General features: G+C 51.4%; 3 protein-coding genes across 3 annotated transcripts; 2 read left to right on the plus strand and 1 right to left on the minus strand.

The window, feature by feature from the left end:
* Positions 1-559: 559 nt before the first annotated feature.
* On the minus strand, positions 560-2,394 carry EMH_0001350 (eukaryotic aspartyl protease, putative; the record flags this gene model as incomplete). The annotated part of the gene is given in 6 exon segments (XM_013495563.1): positions 560-575; positions 579-884; positions 1,357-1,564; positions 1,629-1,690; positions 1,888-1,940; positions 2,314-2,394. Coding segments are annotated over 6 exon segments (726 nt in total).
* A 963-nt stretch (positions 2,395-3,357) lies between these two features.
* On the plus strand, positions 3,358-5,519 carry EMH_0001370 (mitochondrial carrier domain-containing protein, putative; the record flags this gene model as incomplete). Its single annotated transcript, XM_013495564.1, has 6 exons — positions 3,358-3,632; positions 3,750-3,990; positions 4,213-4,368; positions 4,591-4,769; positions 5,197-5,263; positions 5,370-5,519. The coding sequence occupies 6 exons, from the start codon at positions 3,358-3,360 to the stop codon at positions 5,517-5,519; spliced, it is 1,068 nt and encodes a 355-aa protein (XP_013351018.1).
* A 4,103-nt stretch (positions 5,520-9,622) lies between these two features.
* Positions 9,623-10,804, plus strand: EMH_0001380 (oocyst wall protein COWP, putative; the record flags this gene model as incomplete). Its single annotated transcript, XM_013495565.1, has 1 exon — positions 9,623-10,804. One exon carries the CDS (start codon positions 9,623-9,625, stop codon positions 10,802-10,804), a length of 1,182 nt encoding a protein of 393 aa, XP_013351019.1.

The raw sequence follows: 10,804 nt of genomic DNA on the forward strand, positions 1-10,804 counted from the left end.
GAGTGTGCACTCGTTCTGCCTGGCATAACTTATCTTCTCGAGGCAGCAAATTTCATTTCATCTGAGTTGCTGCCTCGGATGTATTGGCGCTGTAACAACCTGAAGGGGTCAGTGGATTGCTGCTGGCTGCTGCGTTCTGCGAAGCCTGAGGCAACCAATCATTGTGTGCGGCGACTGACCAGAACTCGGGGCAAAACAACTCACCAATTCGGCTGTTGTCGTAATCAAATATGGGGTAGTATCTCTTCAGGAACACGTTCCCCAACACCTGATAGCTGTCTTAGTAGCTTGCCGTCAACCCGCACCACGTACATACATAATATATGTACATAATTGTATTACATATATTTATTTATACTATACAACAGGTCGCCTCATAGATGGCTCACAACAGTCCGGCTTTGTCCTGGAGGTAAAGGGAGGGCCATGAAGGCTGACGGGCAGTCGAGGGGAGAGGAGGAAGCTGAGGCTGCATCGCCTTCTGTATAGTCTTCGGGGTCGACGGAGAACTCTTGCGGGTCCTCTCCTGGAGAGGGCTCAAGAACAAAAGAGAGGCGTTTCATGTTTGCTTTTCTGTNAACTCTTGCGGGTCCTCTCCTGGAGAGGGCTCAAGAACAAAAGAGAGGCGTTTCATGTTTGCTTTTCTGTCTGCTTCTCCGCACAGAGAAATTGCTCCGGTCTTGTCAAGGAGTTGTTCGATGAAGGCGGGAGAACCGCCTATACCAGAAGTGCCCGTGTCGATCACCGCGGTGCAAGGCAGCTGGGGTGTACAGAGACCAACAGTCGCCTCGTCCACCAGCACATCCCACAGCCGCACTTCCCATTTCTTTTGCTGCCTCTGTATCAGGGGAAACCACGCGACTGCAGCGCCCTTCTGTACGTAGCTGCAGAGATGTTGTACGGCCTCAATTTGCAAATGAATTTCAGTACTTGTTGCTTACTTGGGGTTAAAACCACCAAAAGTAACTTCGCCTGGTGAGGACACACTCAGAGGAAGAGCTATTGCGAACATCGCACGCCCAATCGCTCCCGCCTCCACCAACTCTCTCACTAGAGGGTCCGACTCTTCTTCGTTTTGTGGGTACCCTGAAATGGTTTTCTCTTGGATTAAAAAAGCAGCACAAGAGAGAGGGAAACGTTGGAATGCACCGAGGCCGGCGATGCCGTCGAAAGCTGCAGCATATGCATTTATGTATATATTGTTTTTGTGTTATTGAGCTTTCTTCTCACGAAGTTCAGAGAAGGGGTGATCCGGCTGTCGGACTACAAATCCAAGAGCATAGTTGGGGAGTCTAAAGGCAATGAATTGTGCTGCAAGTGGATCCCAGATTGAGGGCGAGAGGGGAAACTGCTCACGTAGCATTTTGCAGGTGGAGAGAGTCTCTGCCTTCCACTGAATCGATGTAACCTGAGGCGTATGTCACGCGTGTTTGCTTCTGAGGTGCTGCTGCTGCTGCGGTGACAGCTCGGTCGAACGTCGCCGACAGTTCGGGGTTGAACCGCCTGTGTTGCAGACAAGAACCCACGAAGCAGCTGATGGAAGGCACCCAAGTGTGCGAGCTTCCTGCAATGATATAGTGATTGTGCTCAGCCTGTTATGCAGACACGGCGGTCAGAGCTGCGCGCACCTGTGTCAAAGAGAACTCTGAATTGTTGAGGGGGAGTTCCTATTCCAATGCTACCGTAGAACCTGAGGCGTGAATCATGCCGTCTTGTTCTCGATTTCGAGCTAAGCTACAAACTAACTGGGGGCTTCCGTCCGTCCAAAGGGGCAACGTCAGCACTTGAGAGCCAGGCGGACGTCCCAGACGGGGGCCTGAGCTGTCGAGGGCTTCACAAGAGAGTGTTCGCTTCAGATGGAATAGGGGCGATTCAGCTTCAGCTCACTCGAAATATTCGGGTGGTGGCGTCGCGAGAGCCTCCCGATTCCTCCTAATGGACTAAAGAGGATACCCGCAAGCAACAGCTGTGAAAACAGGCGGATCCTCTCCATGCCCGCTGGTGCCAGTTGAAACCTCAAGAGCGCCCCATCAAGCCGCATGCAATAGACTTCTTTTTTGGAAGGGAATCAAATTGTAAATCAAATTGCACAGTCCCCCACCTTCGCCCTATGACGTTGTTGGTGGTTTCTGGTGATGAGACGTGCAGCCGCTGTGTGCTCAGTGTATATACAACGTTAGTGAGTCCCATCCTTCGGGAAGCCCTTGTCTAAGCCTACGGTTTGTTTAGCATGCATGCAGAAAGGCTGAGATACGTGAAGGCTGAGAAATAAAAAGCAGATGCAGATCATCTCTACAACGAACTCGGCAGCACCATATGACCGTGCAGCCTTTTTCCAGTGGTTCCCTGGGCCCAAGTTGTCCATTGGATTCCGGACGATCCACCTTTCTGCATGTCTTCTAACTCTCAGAGAAGAAACGCAGTCTAAGCGAAATCTCTTATTCACTGTTTCTACTGCAACACCTATTGACACGGCCTATACATCTCCAGCGAACAACGGGAGACGGCGTTGTACTGCTATTAACCTGTGTGCAGTTTTTGCTCAGCTGAATCTGGAGTGCATGCACTTCAGCAACAAATTCAACTAGATGAGAAGCCAACGGCTAAGGCGAACGAAGCCCCACAGTTGTTCCGCTGCCGACGCTTGTGCTGCCTTGCCTGCAGTCAACCGGCCAAGCGCAATACGGTGTCCAGTTCACAAACCTTAGCTCCTCAGAAAAAATCAAACACAAAACATATACAACTTCAATTTATATGAGTTCGTCAAAACTTTTCGTGAGAGATGAAATACGTCGGGTCCTGAACCCGAGCGGAGCGCACCGCCGATTCGGCAGCAACGCGTGTGCCGTGTGTATCCTCTTCTTGTTTGTATTCTTCGAGAAGGTTCAACAAGAGGAATTGATTTCTACATAAAGCATCTCTTCATTCACTTATTTCCTTCTTTATTCTGGAGACAAGCTCCTAGAGAGGTGGCGGCCGCCAAGGTACAGCTTCAGTTGAGGGCCCCAAGACCGAATCGACAGACTCCCGGCGCAGAGGCGAAGCTGCAAAGTTGAATTGAGGGTTTCCTTGAAAGCCAAGAAGAACTGATGAACGTATAGAGTGGAGAATGTGAACTGCCAGCGAGACCATCCGGTCTCATTCGCTCTTCTTCCGCCGCTTAGCTGTAGTATATAAATATATGCATATGTATATCTATATGTAGAAGGGCTTCGTCCCACCGCCAGAACGGCCTCTAAGCTCTCTTCTTTCTCCGTGTGTATTCACAGCGACCCCATCGCAACCCCGCTCCCCCTTCCCTCCACTCCACCACACTGCAACCTCATATCTCACCACATGTGCAACAGTCTTTGAATGATGACAACCGCAGTCACGGAGGAGGCTCCGCGTTACCCGCGGCTGCCTGCTGATTTGCAAGGGCTTCCGGCGACGATGGCATCTGCATCTGTTGCTGGTTTGTTGTCTCGTGCGTTGATACATCCACTAGACACCGCCAAGGCAGTGATTCAGGTGCAGGTGAAGGCGGCGCCGCGACACGGTGTACAGACGCTGCTAGGCAGCTCGCGGACGCTGCAGACGTTGACCTCTCTCTGGCGCAAGGAGGGCCTCGTGGGCCTCTACAGGGGTTTCGGGTAAGCTGCTGCAGGCAGCCGTCTGTGTGCTCTCTTTGTCTGCTTCTCATATCGCAGCTACAGCAAGAATAGCGGCCGATGGCGGGGCGTTTCGATCTGCTGAGGCTGTGTGTGCAGCATCACGGCTGGACTGGCAGTGCCAGCGACTTGTCTGTATTTTAGCGCATACGAAGTCCTCAAGGCGCGGCTGCTGTGGCTCTCCCGTAGCCACGAGGAGCAGCAGCAACAACCGGAAGCAGCAGCAGCAGACATCAGCTTCACAAGGGCGCTGCTGCTAGATTCTGTTTGCGGATTTACTGCAGAGGCCATCGCCTGTCTCCTCTACCTCCCCATGGACGTATGCAAGGAACGCCTACAGGTGAAACCGGTGAACCCCGCCCCGGCGCTGCAGCCGCAGCTCCAGCTGTTTCTGCAGATGCAGCTGTAGCTCCAGCCGCAGCTGCATCAGCTGTGTGCGTTGCAACAGTTTACGGTGCTGCGGGAGGCGGTGAATCTACCTCTGCCTCCTCCCGCGCGGGGGTGTGCAGCTTGCTAGCGGTTGAGCTGCTGCTGTGAAGCAGTGTGGTTGCTGCTGCTGCAGGTTTACACATCAATGCAGCCCGATGCCGTTCAGAAGAGAAAACCAACGCTTGCCGATGTCGCGCGGATGGGGGGCCTCCGCGGCCTTTACAGCGGCTACGGCGCCACCCTTCTTTCTTTCGGCCCCTTCAGCGCCCTCTTCTTTACCCTCAACCACGTAGGGGTAGCAGAAGAGTTTCATTACTTCTTTAGCATCACTTTATTGTTTCCTGTGGCATTTGCATGTCTGTTTGTCCACCTATTGACTGTCCCTCCGCACTTTGTTTTTTACCCGCTCTTCTATCCGCACTGACGAGGCTTTATTTCTGCTTAGTGAGTCTGCTGCTGCGTCGACATTTGCTGCTGCGTTTATGTTTGCTGCTGCGCTGCTCTGTTGCAGCAATTTGGCAAGGCAACGAGCCGCCTGCTGCAGCCGGCGGAGGCTGAGGGGTCTTCGGGTCGGCCGTCGTCGTCTTCTGCTGCTGCTCCCAGCAGTCCTCTCCTCGCGGCGTCTGTAGCCGGGGCTGCTGGGGGCTGTGCGGCCTTTCTGACGGCCCCTCTGGACAAAGTGAAGCTCAGGTCCGCCGTCAATAGAAACAAACAAACAACAGCGAAACAGAGATAATCAAGAATTACGAAACAGGCAGTGACTCACTGCACGCATAACGTAGTTGTTCAGTAGTCCCACACCCTAACAAATATTGACGTATAAAGCAAATATATATATATATATATATATATATATATATATATATGTATGTATGTATATACTTGCACATATATTGTCCTATGTTGAGCTCGGAACAGGTGGAAGGCGATGCTGGTTCAAATCAGTAGAGAAGAATAGGCATTGAGTTGCCGCTTTATTCGATTGTTTGTCTCTACCATTTTCTCTATCTCTCCCTCTCTGTCTCTCTGCTTGTTTGTTCGTCTCTGTCTCTCTGAGTCTTTGCGAGAGCTGATGGGTTTTGGTTCGCCTGCTCTGCTGACTTGCGACACTCTGCAGGCTGCAAGTGCAAGTGGAGGCCTCTGCAGGTCGTCGGCCTCCGTTTTACTACAAACACTTTTTTCATGTGAGGCGATGCTGGATATCCTGTTCTTGGCTCATTAGCTGGGGTGTATGCACACAAGTACCAGTTGGGGTGCAGGAACTGTTGCTGCGTTGTTTGTTCGTTTCAGGGTCTAATTTCTCTCTGCAAGACTGAAGGAGTGGCCGGGTGTTTCGCAGGTGTTGGAGCGCGGACGATGTTTCACTCGGCTTCTCTTTTTATGACTTTTCTCTTCATGCAAAATGCCCGCAACCTATACTGCCGTTACTTCGAGGCCTAGCCACCTGCAGCTGCAGCAGCCGCAGCAGCATCGGCAGCTGTAGCAGCAGTCATGCCGCGGCACCTTGGGCACATATAATCACTCTTTATGCTGAGAAACCAACGACTAGCTTGGAGTACAGCATTCGTATCTCAACTAGGATATCTAAAAAGAGATTAATTTAGCTAAGGCAACAGAGCAGCTTCGGGAAAGTGGGGTTGAGTTATTTCCCTGTGCTGGTCTGAGCAAAGAGTTCGCGATAAAAGACAAATTCGATAGTCTTTCACAGCGCTGTATCTGCTGCATTTCACTTCTGCAGCTGCGGTTGCAGCTGCGCCTACAAGGACGCCTATTGGCAGAATAGCAGTGCAGCAATCGCCGCAAAGGCCGCAGTAAGCAGCGCCGATACGGGGTTGTCCTGAAGTGAGCGATTCATCACGCGAGCTAACCGCCTGCGTATTCTCACAAGAATCTGCTGCCGCTGCATGACAGAGGGCTCCTTAGAGCATCAGAAGAGGTAGTTCTGCCCGGCACTGTCGTTTTGGAACGGTTTCACGTTTGACGCACGTGTATGAGCACTTACTTTTTCTGCTTGCTGCGGAAATAGGCAGCTACAGCATACCACAGATTAAACAGCAGCCTGAGGGATTGCCAGTGTTCAAGAAGAAAGGAAAACAGCGCCTACTTACCTGCACTGAGCCGAAGGGAACGGCAGACTCAGATTTGGCATGGCAGCCTTGCAGTTGGCTGTGGCCTGCGACGGCCCCACTACAACTTCAGGTAGACACCAAGAGGCAACGTCCTGCCAAAGGCGCATGGCGTGTGGGTCTAGAAGGTTTGCAGGCGTTAAGTTCTCCGTGCGCTATTCTAGAGAGGCTGCAGGTGTTGTCTATCTGCTGTTTAGGGTCAGAAGGATTCCAGCAATGCGAGGTCAGCATGTGTTGCTCTAGTGTTGAATCCTCAAGCTAAGTTTCGTTGTACGGCCCGCTGTTTGCTTGTATTTCCTTTTTGCTTTCCCTTCACATATTCACATTTATTGTGCGGTGGCTTGTTCTGTTGACTGCAATTGGATGGGTGTTACTGCGTTTTAAGGGGAGTGCATCGACTCTGAACATGAAATGCAGAATAACTAATGTTGGTACCGAAATGCCGAGCTCCCCCTCATCTCTTTCAATCCAAGTGCTCTTCGAGAAGCCGCGTAGGAAGTTGAGACGATCAATAGTGTAGTAATTGGAGAGGCAGAAGACGGCGTCGCGCAGAGCCAAGCAGCCAACGGTGTCCCAGGCTGTCCCGTCGCAGGCCCAGAGAAGCTCGTTAAAAACATCTGGAGGCGCAGTGAAAGCAGAAGTGAAATTTACTGTTGCAAACCACCCGTTCTTAGAGGATAAATAGGCTCTCATCTGGCTGACACTACCGCTAGCTAACTTGCTAGCTGCACGTGAGGATGCATGTAGAGAGCTACAGCTGTGGTTGCAAGTAACCATGTCAGTCAGTACCCGATTCCTGAACCGTCAGTATGTCCTCCAGCATCAGACGGCGGGCTTCCCTCAGGTCACCAAGATGAACATGGGGAAAGTTCGTAGTTACTCCTTGTGCAATTGCTGGGCCTACCACTTCACACATGCTGGCTGCGGCTTTTAATACTGCCTTCTCAGACACCACGCCAGACGGTGTCCACCATCTGGCTCACTTCTGCAACCTATGTGTGGCCTGCAAGTCTCGCGTGGATGGGACAGTCTAAGGGGTCGATGACCACTAGTAAACTATCGCCCTAGCTAGAACTGTGTTCTTAAGGGGCTGGCTACGCGCTTCATAAGGGCGTGTAAACTCTGTCTCTGGCAAAGTCTGGGTTCTTAAGGGATTACCACTTGCGTAAAACAGGCAGAGGAACAAAAGAGCGGAAAGGGGCAGAGGCTTCATCCCTTGTAGTGCTCGTTGGAGGGCGTCCAGCAGACGCCCCCCTCACATTTGCTTAATGGCCAATCTAATGAGTGGAAAATCAGGGAGTTCCACTATACGGGAGCTTAAACCATTGTTCATTAGGTGGGGAGCGCCGTGGCGGAGCCAGTAATTGCATTATAGCCCGGAACAAGGCTCGGGTCCAGTGCACTATCGACACAGGGCGACACGCATCATTCGCCGACGGCGACTGCAAGACGGAACTGCTCAATTTAGTTTCTGGAATTTGCGTTCCATCCATAAAGCTCCTCGTAGTGCTCCTTTGCTCGGAGTTGATCGCCGTACATGTTCCGCACTGCGTAAGGGCCTTCGGTTCCGCCTGTCTATGGGCCAGAACCAACTGCCGTTCGCTGGCCAACACATGTTTCACTCCATTCCAGTGCAGTCACTGAAGCGGAACCAAAATATACTGAAGAAATAGTGCAACAAGGAGGCATCTGCAACATAGCGACCCACCATGTAACCTTCCGCATTGTTTGAAGGGTCACCTCTGTCTGCCGCTGTGGTTACCTAGATATGCTGTCCGTGGTTATGCTCCACCCGAAACGTTATATACGAAGTGATATCAACGCTGTCCGAATTCACCTGCAGAATGGGGAACTCCAGCTAAGTACACGGGCCTATGCCACCCGTCAACAGTGCATCTGCTGTCCGTGACTCAAATGCGGTGCGTGGGAATACGTGACGGTTTCCCTCGAACATCATTCGACATATCCATTTCCCTACAACGCATATCTGAGACAAAAACCGGTGTTACGAGCCAGATGAAAGAGCCGCTTTAGGGTTGTGGGCAGACGGTCCACACCATTGCAAAGCAACTGCTAAGCCAAATAGAAGGATCTTCAACGCGGCAAATATCATAGTAAACGTTCAACCCGTGGATGCGTAGTCTTCCTAGCACTTTGTGAACTGACGCTGCCACGTCGCTCAATCGGACGAACAGGGATACTTCCGCTGCGAATGAACGGGCCGTGTAGACACGCACAGCTTTTGCTCGACAGCGCGCAGCCTCCACAACTGCGGCCATGACATGTACAACGATACTGTTCACAAGTCCCATCGAATTGGCTTCCTGGAGATTATACTACGGAAAACATAGGGATGTTTTCGCTGCACACTAGCAGATCCTACCCCGTTGCATAGGGTTTGCCGGCAACAGTGGGCAATGCAAAATTTCCTGGAGAGGACAGTGCCTCGCCCTTGAAGGTAATGCCACCGTATCTTTCTGAACATTCAAAGGGAAACCTAGAATTTCATCAACCCATGTCTGGGAAGCTTCCGTGCAGTAGGTTTCACGCTAGCATCTCATTCTTCAAAAACCAGAGTGCATGTGTGCCTATGCCTAGATTGATTATTGTGTTCCATCAAGAAAATTGTCAGTTATGAAGCCAGCGTCAGCCTACTGACTATAACTCTGCCGTTATACGACTGGAGTAGAGCCACCCGTAAACACGAAACAATAAATTCTGTATTAGTCTGCGGCGGGCACAAAGCCGCCATATTGCAGGACTTAGGTATCAGATTCAATGCAACTGATTTGCGTGAATAGAAAGCCCCTATCGACCGGCCAAGAAAAACAGTTTCTCTCGAAAGTGATAGCATTTGAAGGCAAAAAAGCTGGGGTGTCTGTACAGCTGCCAGGAATTTTTAACATACAGTGTCTTGAACAGCGCCGAACAGCGCCTTGTTCAGTTCTTGCTTTTGTCAATCAGTTATCGCTTAGCCTTTTTTCTATCGCGCAATCCATTTTTTTTTAAAAAATGAGGCCTTATATTATTGCTGTCACACTGTTTTGTTCGGCCACGGGGTCTCGCTCCCTAACAGCTGCAGACGGCGATGCTAACGCAGATGGCCTTGCAGAGTCGGTGACGCGACAACTCAAAGCGATGCCACCAGCAAAGTGCATCTGCAAAGATGGATACACTCTCACTGACGGAACGTGCATCCGGACAATGGAAAGTGAACCTCAGGTAAATAAAAGTTGACTATGTCAAGCTGTGTACGTTCGTAATGCGGTTCCATTTCAGGAAATATGCCCAGTCGGAAACGTGGTAGACGGTCTCTGTATGCTGCCAGCACAAGCTGTGCTGCAGTGCCCTGACCACTACACCACGGTTTGCAAGAAGAAAGACAGAGTAGAATCACCTTGCTGCGCCAAAGCAGAGATGGCAGAGAAGATTGCTCGCTGTCCAGACGAGACTGAGTTCAAGGATGGCCACTGCATAAGGGTTATTACCCACAAACCCGTCTCCGAATGTCCACTTGGTTTTGGCCTTTCTGAGCACGGAACTCAGTGCATCAAAGAAGAACTTGGAATGCCTGCTCCTCTTTGCGTTCCTCCGGACGTTATGTCACCGGAAGGAGATTCCTGCATAACCGTGACCGAGCAAGGGTTTGAATACGTCTGTCCGGACGATTATCAGTGCATTTCCCACACCATCAAGAAGGCGAAGAAATACAGCCCGCTGTGTTCCGCATGCGCCAAGACAACGGAGGCACCGCCACTCTGCGGATGCCCTGAAGGCCTGCAGGAGGTTAACGGCTCCTGCTATGATCCAGCGATTTATGCTCTCTGTCAAACTCGAGTGGCAGCCCCACGAAAGCAAGCACCGTCCAAGAAACAGGCGGCATACCCATCAAAAGAAGCTCCAGAGCCAGTGATCGACTGCAAGCCGATCAGCGCAGTCGCGTGCGAATGTCAACCTCCATTCTCGCTCGAATGTGCCGGAGATGTGTGCAGATGCCTCCACCGGCTAGTTCTTCCAACGATGCCCGTATGCAGAGGAGAGATCGACCCAGCCGGGAACTGCCTAACCCCAGCCAAAACGCGCCTTTTGTATACTTGCCCAGAAGGCTTCACGTGCGACGTCGTGGACAAAAAGGGCCACTGCCGCTGTACACGGGTCATAGTCGCGGATCCCATCCCCAGATGTCTCGTAGGAGAGCCCCACGACACCAGATGCATTGAGGTCATCAGAGAAGAAAAGATCTTGGACTGCCCACCCGGATTCACCGAAAGTTGCTGTGACAATCAGTGCACCTGCACGAGGACACACTTGGCCGTAAGACAGGTCAAGTGTGAAGATGGTGCAGTGAGCATTCAAGGGCAGTGCGCTTACGTATCGAAACCTTCTCTCGGATGCTACGAAGTAAGTTTCTACGCATTTTATGTGCTGTTAATCTTTCCAAACAAACGCCGTTCCAGGGTATGCTTCGAGGGGATAGATGCGTCCAAGAGGTCATCGTACCGCCCACCTGCGGATAGAGTTAGACTTTCCGATGCGGCCATCGTGTGTCTCAAAATGGTCTCAATCCAATCGCATAAAACAAATCGCAATTGCTTTTGA

This window comes from Eimeria mitis, genomic scaffold (assembly GCF_000499745.2).
Source record: "Eimeria mitis Houghton genomic scaffold, Emh_scaff164, whole genome shotgun sequence".
NCBI classification, from domain to species: Eukaryota; Apicomplexa; class Conoidasida; order Eucoccidiorida; family Eimeriidae; genus Eimeria; species Eimeria mitis.